Source organism: Stigmatopora argus, chromosome 7 (assembly GCF_051989625.1).
Source record: "Stigmatopora argus isolate UIUO_Sarg chromosome 7, RoL_Sarg_1.0, whole genome shotgun sequence".
Classification (NCBI taxonomy): Eukaryota; Metazoa; Chordata; class Actinopteri; order Syngnathiformes; family Syngnathidae; genus Stigmatopora; species Stigmatopora argus.
Genome location: NC_135393.1, coordinates 5,007,402 through 5,017,490, shown reverse-complemented (window position 1 = coordinate 5,017,490; position 10,089 = coordinate 5,007,402). Strand labels below are relative to the sequence as shown.

The following is a 10,089-nucleotide window of genomic DNA, read 5'->3' as shown; positions in this document are numbered from 1 at the left end:
AATCTTAATCATAAATTTAAATGAAACATTGTAAATTGAAATGTTAAATCTAAACCCTAAATATAAATCCTAAATCTTAAATCTAAATATTACATTTAAATGGTGACACTAAGTATTAAATCTAAGTCCTAAATATAAATCTGAAATCTAAATCCCTTCAAACATTTTTGCTCCAAGATCTAGTTTTAAAGGAGTTAACCTTTCACAATCTACCTTTTTTACAGGCCACTGACAAAGCGCAGTACTTATCTAATGATGTATACCTCAAGAAAATCCATTCTCGATTCATGCTAATTCACGCTTATTGCGGACATGCCAAATTCATAAGAGCCTAGCTAAGGAAAACAAGAGCGGGGAGGGATGAAAATCTTATTGTTTTGCGATCTATCAATAGTTCCTTGGCGATCTACTGGTAGATTGCGATCTACATAATGGGCACCCCTGATCTAAATCTTAAATGTCTCAACTAAATATTTAGCTAACATGCTGATTCAAAGGACCGGAAGTAGGCAACCGGAAGTAAGAAATTATAAAGGAGCTTAATTGAATAGGTTTCATTTCTTAACAAATGAGCCACCATCGTTACTCAAATAGAAGTTTCTTCAATGAATTAGAAATCCTGTCGGATAAAATCTTTCAAACCTCAAACCAAATTCCCAGTGTGCTTCCCTCCGAGATTGCAGCCACACCTTGAACTAGTCTTTCACATACCAAACTCCCAGTTCCCTTGTTACCTGGTATGTTCAAGCAAGAACATGTTCAAGGTTTAAAGACACGGTGTCCTTTTACCTGCAGACTAGTACCACAAACACCATTTAAAATGGTATAAAACAATGTGAAATTAAATGCAATAAAGCATAAAGTTGTCCTTATAGGATGTTTATCTAAGATTCAAGACTTTGCTGGATAAATCTTTGAAACTGAGAAAGAACTGGTTTTCTTTCAGTTCTTGTGAATTTGAACGAAAGGAGCAACAGGTAAGACTAGTGGCCAAAAATGGTGCTGAAAACGATCAAAATACTGAAGCGCACAACATTCCTTCGGTTTTTGGTTGCCAGATTAGCAATAAAGAATCATGCTGCATTATCGTACTAACGATGCATTTAAATCATGAAAAAAGCAGAAGCTAACAAACTACACATTAAAGTTATCAATGAACATGTGAACATACAGTATGTGTAGTCTATAACTAACGAATATTGCAAATGAAAAATTAAATGAGTACATTCCGACCGATATAGTCTTAAAATGTAAGTAGTTTATGTAGTTTGCAGACCCCTGGCTTTAGGGCACTTCAAATGTGGTGTGAAAATTTTAAAGTCTCATTTTTTTTAAATCACAAATACAACAATATTTAGCAGTTTCGATATTATTGTTTTAAATAATAAGTGCTAAATCTAAATCATACATTTAAATGTTTCCCACCATTTGTTGCCTGGACATCGTGAGACGCAAAGATTTTCAAAGGTGTGTATGTGCACGTGCCCCAAAAATGCATATTTTCATTAACAAACCATGCAGGGAATATTCCTATATTTACTGTCCCAGTAACATTATTCATTTTGTTTTTTGGATTCACTTATCCATTTTAAACCCCAATTTGGCACATAAATGCAAAGAGATGGCTAGAAAAACAAATATACAGAATAAATCCTTTTTGATTAGAGTCTCTCAGTCGTAGTCCCACAGTGACTCTTTAAACCAAGAGAAACCTTTCTGTTTGCATCGAATTGTTGTGCAGATAACCTGCACAGAGTTGCAAAGAGTGTACTAATCTTTCAGGCACCAACTTGCAGCCTCGTTGTTTTAATTGAATTTCAAACCAACTCGACCAGAGCAGCAACATGTTCCAATAAGCCTATTCCCACTCCGCCACACCCTGTAGTCACAGCAATGGCATCATGTTGCACCTCTTACGAAAGCACAAAGCATGGACTCACAATGCAGCGAAGAGGACTCAACACGTTACGGCAGTATACATAGAATCAATATGATAATGTGTCAAAAACACGAACCACCATTGCCAACTAATTATGGATGGACACAGTATAATACCATCCTTCAAGATCTGAGTCTGATGAGTGTTTCGATTTTAAAATAAGAAGCTGTAAATTACGATTGAGAAATTGGTATTTTAACAACTTGGAGGAAATGGCTTCACAAAGTCAGTTTTTAGACAGCTGAGGTCACCAAAGTGGTGACAGAAGATTAATCTCATATTTGTGCAAAATAAAAGATAAAGTTGAATGAAATGAATCAATGTCAATAAATTTGCCATACTTATGTCTTATATAACTGGCATAAGTGGTATGGCTGCTTTGTTTGAGAATGACAGTAATTCATAGATGATTTATCATCTGTCAGGGAACTGACATGACACTTCAAACTGGTTAGATCTGACTTCGCAGCCTCAGGCTAAGAGGGCAGGGCGTCGACCTTTCACTATTCATACTTTGAAATATAGTGATTACAATCCAAAGTCATGGACTATGGTAGTTCAAGAGAATAAGGTGAGAAAGTGGTAAGAATTTCATGTCTTGTGTGAGGTTTATGGGCATGTACATATATTTTTTAAATGTCTTTAGATTCTAAGTCCCCCGTTTCTCCTTCAGATAATTTGTGAGTGAATTAACTTGAGGGATTAGGATGAGGGGTGGGGCCTGGCATTTTAAGCAATGCTCCTCCTTTCGTCTCAGCACGCCTTTACTTGCAGCAGAGGCCGCCTTCCACAGCATAAAAGGGACACAGAGAAGCGGCGGTGTATCTCAGTCCATCATCTCCCTCAGGCAGGAAGTCACCACTGAACAATCGACACAATGTCAACCCTCTCCAGGACATCTTACTCTGGCCGCTCCTATGCAGGTGGAAACCTGGTTGGTAGCATGCGCAAGAGCCAATCTGTTTATGGAGGTGCAGGAGGTAGTGGCTCAAGAATCTCCACCGGCAGTTTTGCCTCAGGAGGTGGCAGTAGTTTTGGCATTGGAGGAGGTTCAAGTTTTGGCATGGGAGGTGGTTCAGGTTTTGGCTTGGGAGAAAGCCTGGATATCCACGTTGGGGCCAACGAGAAGGCCACCATGCAGAACCTGAACGACCGCCTGGCCACTTACCTCGACAAAGTGCGAAGCCTTGAGAAGGCCAATGCCGAACTGGAGCTGAAAATCCGCCAGTTCTTGGAGAACAAGGCCTCCCCACTTGCCCGTGACTACTCTGGTTATCAGATCACCATCAACGAGCTGCAGGGAAAGGTAAGAATACATCTGATTCTATTTGTGTTCACGACTCACAAAAAGTCATTCTATATTTCACACAGATTCAGGACGCCACACGCATCAACGGAGGAATCTATCTTGCCATCGATAACGCTAAACTGGCAGCGGATGACTTCAAAACCAAGTAAGCTTTGACAGTGAAGAAAACCTTTGTAAACCATTTGTAAACTGTATTCTTTAAGGTGCAGCATATGACCTTTCATTGCCTCACAGGTACGAAAACGAGTTGGCTATGCGTCTTTCAGTGGAGTCAGACATTGCCGGTCTGAAGCGTATGTTGGATGAGCTGACACTTGTCCGCTCAGACCTGGAGATGCAGATTGAAGGCCTCAAGGAAGAACTTAGCTACCTGAAACGCAACCACGAGGAAGTGAGTAGCAAATAATTTCACATCTCATTACAAGATACCCTGGGTCCTACATCTAACCAACATTTTTATTTGACAGGAAATGGCAGCCATGAGGGTACAGATGACTGGACAGATCAACGTAGAAGTAGAGGCCACACCACAGGTCGACTTGACCAGAGTGATCAGTGAGATCCGTGAGCAGTATGAGAGCGTCGCCGCAAAGAACCAGAGAGATCTGGAAAGCTGGTTCCAGGCAAAGGTAATCCCAAAAGAACAATTTTTGATTGTTACAAAGCAAGTAGTGGAACATGAAACTAACAAATCATGTCTATTGCAGACCGATGCACTCAACAAGGAAATGGCTGCCAGTACAGAAACTCTAACGACCTCCAGGTCAGAAATCTCTGAGATCCGTCGCACCCTGCAGGGCTTAGAGATCGAACTACAGTCTCAACTGAGCATGGTAAATTTAGCTTAACCTTTCAGTAATACGTTCTCACAAGAATTTCTGCTGGGCCCAATGTCTTTATCTGCAAATTCTTCAATGCTGGGCTCTCTCTCCTCCGCGTTCCTCTAGAAAGCATCCCTGGAAAACACGTTAGCAGAAACCGAAGGACGATATTCTATGATACTCCAAGGCCTCCAAGTACAAGTGACGAATCTTGAATCCCAACTGATGCAACTGCGCGCTGACATAGAAAACCAGAACCACGAATACAGCATGCTCCTAGACATTAAGACCAAACTTGAACAGGAAATTGCTGAATACAGGCGGCTTATGGACGGAGAGGGAAGGTAAGAGAAAATCAGCAAACTGCAGTCACAAGAGTCCAACCACATGTTTAATGTTTAACGCATACATTGTGGTCTCCCCCAGCATTGGCACCACCAAGAGCAGCACTGCCAGGGTGATCATGATCACAGAGGATATACTGGATGGCAAAGTGGTGTCGTCTACAACCACCACTCAGTAGGCTGCCTCAAACAGCAGCGGCAGCCCTAAGGTGTGACGCCTGAAGTCGACCTTTTCGTCTCAAACTGAAGAAACGATGCAATAAAAGGCTCCCCTACTTTCTGCCAACCTACTCCCTGTGTCTGTCTTTGATCACGTGCTTAACTGTGTTCAGTTCAATGAGATGAACGCATGAAAGGGAATAAACTGCAAAGGCTTCAAATTATATTATCACAATGACAACATAGTTTCTAATAACTGATGTGGTTTTACTTTAACACATCCTCCTATAACTTGAATCCGGTTGTTCTGAGATCAATTAGATGCAGCCTTAGATGACTATGTACTGTATATTCGAGTCCTTAACCTGACATAGCGATTCTCTGTTCAAATCAAACTAGTTGCCAAGAACCACTTCTCAAACTTTTTTATGCCATATTTGCACTGTATGGTCCAGAGTAAAACCAAAATTTGTAGTGCTCACCTTGAGGGCTACCGTAAATACAAACCAGCCTACTGTAGAGAACAGCAGACTGCTGGTTCAAGACCGAGCTGGAAAGGTGGTCTCGTTTTTTTTTACATTTGAACTGAGTTTGGGGTTGAGTTTGGTTTATTTAATAAGGGACAGCACATATTCTCATCTCATCTCATTTTCTGAACTACTTTATCCTCATTTGGGTTGCGGGGGTGCTGGAGCCAATCCCAGCTGTCTTCGGGCCAGGCAGGGGACACCCTGAATCAGTGGCCAGCTGATCACAGTGCACAAGGAGCCAGACAGCCATGCACACACACTCACACCCATACCTAGGGGCAATTTAGAGCGTCAAATCAGCCAACCATGCATGTTTTTGGAATGTGGGAGGAAACCCAGGCAGGCCAAGCTAGAACATGCAAACTCCACACAGATGGACATGACCTGGATTTGAACCCAGAACCCCAGAGCTGCGAGGCTGACGCGCCAACCACTCGCGCTACCGGGCCGCCAGCACATATTATTGAACATATTTATATTCATGTTAAATAATCGGACATAGGCCCTGTCGTCATTATCACGACACAAAAAAAAGCCTACTTGTCAACTTGTCATATTAAAGAATATAACTGTGGCGCAGTTTACTATATGCGGGAAATCAGACATCACTAGTCTCCTGGAATTTTGCTGATAATGATAGTGACTCTCTGGGTCATGGAATGCTGGAGCCTATCCCAGTTGACTTCGGCAAAAGGCGGACTACACCATTCTGTATCTGGTCACCATTCATTCGTAGGACACCCAGAGAGACAGACAATCATTAGCACTCACAATCACACCGCCACCGAATAGGAATCAATCCCACGCCGCCCTCAACGAAGCCCTGCGAAAGAACCACTACACCATCAGATGGCTACATCTAAATAATAAAAACTTAAAATCTTTAATTTCTTAATAGATATGAGTTATTCATGAAATTATTTTTCTTAATTTATTAAGAATAACAAATTGAGAAAATTAAGTTTGTGCTGCAAACCAGTTGTGAAATCACACACCTGCATGCAACAGGCATTATGGGAAATGTTGTTCGCTTAGGATCAGACTATGGTTAGCAGTGCATGGAGCAAAGAGAAGACGGAATGTCTACTAAATACTTGTAAAGATGCCAACATAAAAAAAAAGTTGGAAAATATACATGAAAATGCTAATACATTTATGATATTTGGCAAAAATGATTGGACATGCATGAGTTTTTTTGCAGCGACTGTAGCGAGAAATGCAATGTTAAAAGGGGCAAGTGTTTGTGAGTGTAATAAGTGTAATAAGTTTGAATAGTTTGGAACTGATATAATCTTCTATTCCCGACAGTATAGTATAGTACAAATGTGTCTGTTTAAATTAGTGCGTGGTAGTCTTTACAACATTCAAACTTTGATACATTCATTCGAATGCTCAAGTTCAATTCTTTTCTTGTTTCTTCCTAACACACCAAACAATTTTCTTTCAGGTGTTTTGCCTGGATTAAAACATGAGTTTAAGCATTAGGATTTACAAGTGTTTTTTCGTCGGAAATTCTACTGTCTTTCTGGACATTGATATTTTTTGTGTTTATGGTTAGAGGCGTATGACTTGCTTAAATACACATATCATAAAAAGTCTGTGAAATATTTGATATTTTTTTAAAGGAATAAGAAATGACAGTAAGCCAGCATTAACTGCGCCATCTTTATTGAATTCAAAGTGTCTTCCAAGGTTTCACTCAATTTCATCCACGTCTACATCGACAGTTTTGCTGCTCTCAACCACCCTCCCATCCACGACAGTCTCCACAACTGTGGTGATTTTGGTGACCACTGTAGAGAAGAAAGTCAATTTGAGTATTTGAACCTTATTACATTTTTAATGTTGTCTCTGAAGATGCTTACCTTGCCTTGAGCTGGTCAAAAAGAAGAGCAGAGCATATTATTACAAGTGATGAATATTCTTTTTTTTAATTATTTATGTGAACTCTAACAATATTTTCTGGCTTCTACACAATATTTAGTTATATTCTCACCTCTCCTCTTCTCCATCCAGCAGCCGTCTATACTCTGCAATCTCCAGCTCCAGTCGCGTTTTAAGGTCCAACAGCATGTCGTACTCGTGCTTATTGTTGGTGATGTTTGCGTGGATCTGGGAAAGCTGCGCCTCTAAGCCCTCCACCATGTTTTGCAGGCCGGCCAACTGAGCAGCGTAACGGGATTGAGTCTCTGATAGGGTGCCCTCCAGGGATGCTTTCTGATGGGTTTGTGAAGAGAAGATATGATGAACCAACATTGAGGTGAGACCATGTGTTGCTGGGAAAATAAAGTGGAATACCATGCTGAGATGGGACTGCAGTTCAATCTCCAGCCTCTGAAGAGTGCTCTTCAGGTCTTTGATTTCTGTGCGGGATGTCACCAGGGACTCTGTCTGTGTGATCACTTCTTGTTCTATTGCTACCATCTTGGCAAAAAAAGAGATTTTTTAAAACATTTTTGGTTGCACAGATCTTATCATTGGCTTTGTTCTTTACCTTGGTCTGGTACCAGGACTCGAGCTCCCTGCGATTTTTGGCGATCAGAGCCTCATAGTGGTCTCTGATTTCTGTCATGGCCTGGTTCAGGTCTGGAGAGGGCGGCGCGTCCACGGACACGTTAACTTGACAGCCCATTTGACTCCTCAGTAAAGCCAATTCCTGTGAGAAGTCAAAGATGGAATCCTGAAAACTCATATTTTGTTGTGTTCTTTTAACGTTTGGTACAAACTGTAGCAATGAGCTAAGAGAAGCAAAAAAGAATTCAATAAACTGAATTTCGTCAAAGGCAGTGTTTAACTGAGCAAAATTGTTTGTCCAAAAATCACCTAACACTGAGCTCCTTTGTGTTCTCAGAGGAGAGTGTGGTCCTGTGTACTTTAGGACGGTCCTAAGTCACAATAGGCTCTGACAAATGGTGATGGTTGTCAAATACCGTTGGATGAATTGTGAATAGAATGGAGATATACACACTGAGGTCAAGAATGGTTTGTAAATACTTTATGGGCGTGGCCTACCCATAGGAATGTATAAAGTCTAAAGTCACTCATTTTCTTTCATCCTCACCTCTTCATGATTTTTCTTTAGCATGATGAGCTCGTCCTTAAAACCGTCCACTTGGCACTCCAGATCCACTTTGGCCATGTTTATCTCTTCCAGTACCCTCTTCAACCCGGCGATATCACCGTCCACAGCCATTCTCATGGCCAGCTCATTCTCATATCTAAGAGAGTGGCATAGTTTGGTAAGGTTTAGGCGGATCCTGTTGGATGTGCACGGAGAGAACACTCACTTCATTCTGAAGTCATCAGCAGCCAGTTTTGCATTGTCGATATCGAGGACCGTCTTGGCATTGAGCCTTGTGGCAATCCAGATCTGACAAGATAACGGAAGCATGTCAGACATGCCACAACATTAAGTCATTGTTCAAACACGGGAATTGTTGTTAAGAGTTTGCTGCTATTATTTCGATTTTAAATTTGTGTAATAATTAGAGGTGTAACGATATAGTTCAAGGTGATGTATCTGGATTGAGACATTGATTGAAGACCCTCATGTATTTAAAATGTAACTGGTTTTGTTAAATGTTTACATATCATAATGAATTGATCAAGCCATGAATTGAAATCTAATTGTGGCAGCCTTTGTTATAGCAACAGATATAGTATTGTTGTTCAAAGAATTGCTATCATATTGTCATGAAGTTGGTCTTCTCCTATACGGCTTGGTGTCCTGAGGGTTTCAGGTGGGCTGGATCCCATCCAGATGTTTTTGAGTGAGAACCATGGCAAACCCTGCAGTAGTTCCCAGCCAAACTTTTCACGTCGTGATGTTCATTCATTCATCTTCCATACCGGCCATCCTAGAAAGGGTTGCGGGGGTTGCTGGAACCTAACCCAACTGTCTTCGGGCGAAAGGCAGACTACGCTCTAGTCGCCAGTCAGTCGTAGGCCACAGACAACCACTCACACTGCCATCGAGTGGGAATCGAATCCAGACTGCCCTCACCAAAGTCAGGCGTAGGTGCCACTGCACCATCGGGTGGCGTTTATTTTATCATTATTTTTTTATTAGTCATTTGCAACGAATATATCTGATGGATTGACTTGACTTCAAAAGTTAAGAAATCTGTAGGGATATTTTTAGTGGCAGCTTAGATTGAACCCAATGATACTGGGATGTGATGCACTTTAAGACAAGAGTTTGCTTCCTGTCTTCTAAATATTTTCCCTGTTAAAATACGAGCCATCATATCATACAAGCACGCGCTGTGGTGGATAATCCTATTACTCCTCCCACCTTTTCCTTCAGATCATCAATGATGACGAAGTAGTTGGTGTAGTCGTGGCTGATGACAGATCTGCTCTGGTACCATTCTCTAATCTGCTTGTCCAGGCGCTCGTTCTCCTTCTCCAGGGAGCGCACCTTCTCCAGGTAAGAGGCCAGGCGGTCGTTGAGGTTCTGCATGGTGGCCTTCTCGTTGGCGCCCACATGCAGGTCCAGGCCGTCGGCTAAGTTGAAACCCTCTGCGGGTAGGTAACATGCCTGAGCGGAGGAAATGCGGGTTCCGTGGCCACCGGCTCCACCGTAAACGCTAAGGGTTTTCTGGCCGTAGGATCTAGTTCTCAACGACATGATGGGGGATCTGGTTGTGGTCCGAGCGGAAATAGTGGAGATGATCTGCAGTTGTGAGCATTACTTTGCCCTCTGGCTTATATAGGGTGCAAAATGGGAGGGGCTTTAGTTGAAAGAGAAGAATGTGGCTACCATTTTTCCATGTAATCACTACATCAGCGAGTGGGTGAGGGGTTCATCTGCCCTCATTACAGGTCAAACTTGAGATTCTGCATTTTATCTATTGTCACTGAGGAAGCGTTCTTGAAATACTTCTTCACCAAACGCCAAATTTCGTAATTGCCACCCTGCGTATCATTCCCAGACAAAACTAACATTTTGAAGTAACACATTAAGAGGAGAGATGTAGGAAAATGT

The 10,089-nt window shown here is 41.7% G+C and overlaps 2 protein-coding genes across 2 annotated transcripts; one reads left to right on the top strand and one right to left on the bottom strand.

Moving 5' to 3' along the window:
- Window positions 1–2,751: 2,751 nt before the first annotated feature.
- On the top strand, window positions 2,752–4,703 carry LOC144077141 (keratin, type I cytoskeletal 50 kDa-like). The gene is made up of 7 exons (XM_077604649.1): window positions 2,752–3,245; window positions 3,311–3,393; window positions 3,483–3,639; window positions 3,716–3,877; window positions 3,956–4,081; window positions 4,196–4,413; window positions 4,496–4,703. The coding sequence occupies exons 1-7, from the start codon at window positions 2,817–2,819 to the stop codon at window positions 4,590–4,592; spliced, it is 1,272 nt and encodes a 423-aa protein (XP_077460775.1). The 5' UTR covers window positions 2,752–2,816; the 3' UTR covers window positions 4,593–4,703.
- A 2,050-nt stretch (window positions 4,704–6,753) lies between these two features.
- On the bottom strand, window positions 6,754–9,796 carry krt98 (keratin 98). The gene is made up of 8 exons (XM_077604650.1): window positions 9,397–9,796; window positions 8,390–8,472; window positions 8,164–8,320; window positions 7,597–7,758; window positions 7,401–7,526; window positions 7,099–7,319; window positions 6,968–6,978; window positions 6,754–6,895 (listed from the first exon to the last, which is right to left on the bottom strand). The coding sequence occupies exons 1-8, from the start codon at window positions 9,730–9,732 to the stop codon at window positions 6,798–6,800; spliced, it is 1,194 nt and encodes a 397-aa protein (XP_077460776.1). The 5' UTR covers window positions 9,733–9,796; the 3' UTR covers window positions 6,754–6,797.
- Between the last annotated feature and the right edge of the window lie 293 nt (window positions 9,797–10,089).

What these genes read in the sequence shown, in the direction of transcription:
- LOC144077141 (XM_077604649.1), top strand. Translation starts at nt 2,817, where the DNA reads ATGTCAACCCTCTCCAGGACATCTTACTCTGGCCGCTCCTATGCAGGT. An exon ending in GCGGATGACTTCAAAACCAA is followed by an intron (nt 3,394 to 3,482) that starts GTAAGCTTTGAC and finishes ATTGCCTCACAG; the next exon opens with GTACGAAAACGAGTTGGCTA. An exon ending in CTTATGGACGGAGAGGGAAG is followed by an intron (nt 4,414 to 4,495) that starts GTAAGAGAAAAT and finishes GGTCTCCCCCAG; the next exon opens with CATTGGCACCACCAAGAGCA.
- krt98 (XM_077604650.1), bottom strand. Translation starts at nt 9,732, where the DNA reads ATGTCGTTGAGAACTAGATCCTACGGCCAGAAAACCCTTAGCGTTTAC. An exon ending in TTGATGATCTGAAGGAAAAG is followed by an intron (nt 8,473 to 9,396) that starts GTGGGAGGAGTA and finishes TTATCTTGTCAG; the next exon opens with ATCTGGATTGCCACAAGGCT. An exon ending in AGTCCTGGTACCAGACCAAG is followed by an intron (nt 7,527 to 7,596) that starts GTAAAGAACAAA and finishes TTTTTTGCCAAG; the next exon opens with ATGGTAGCAATAGAACAAGA.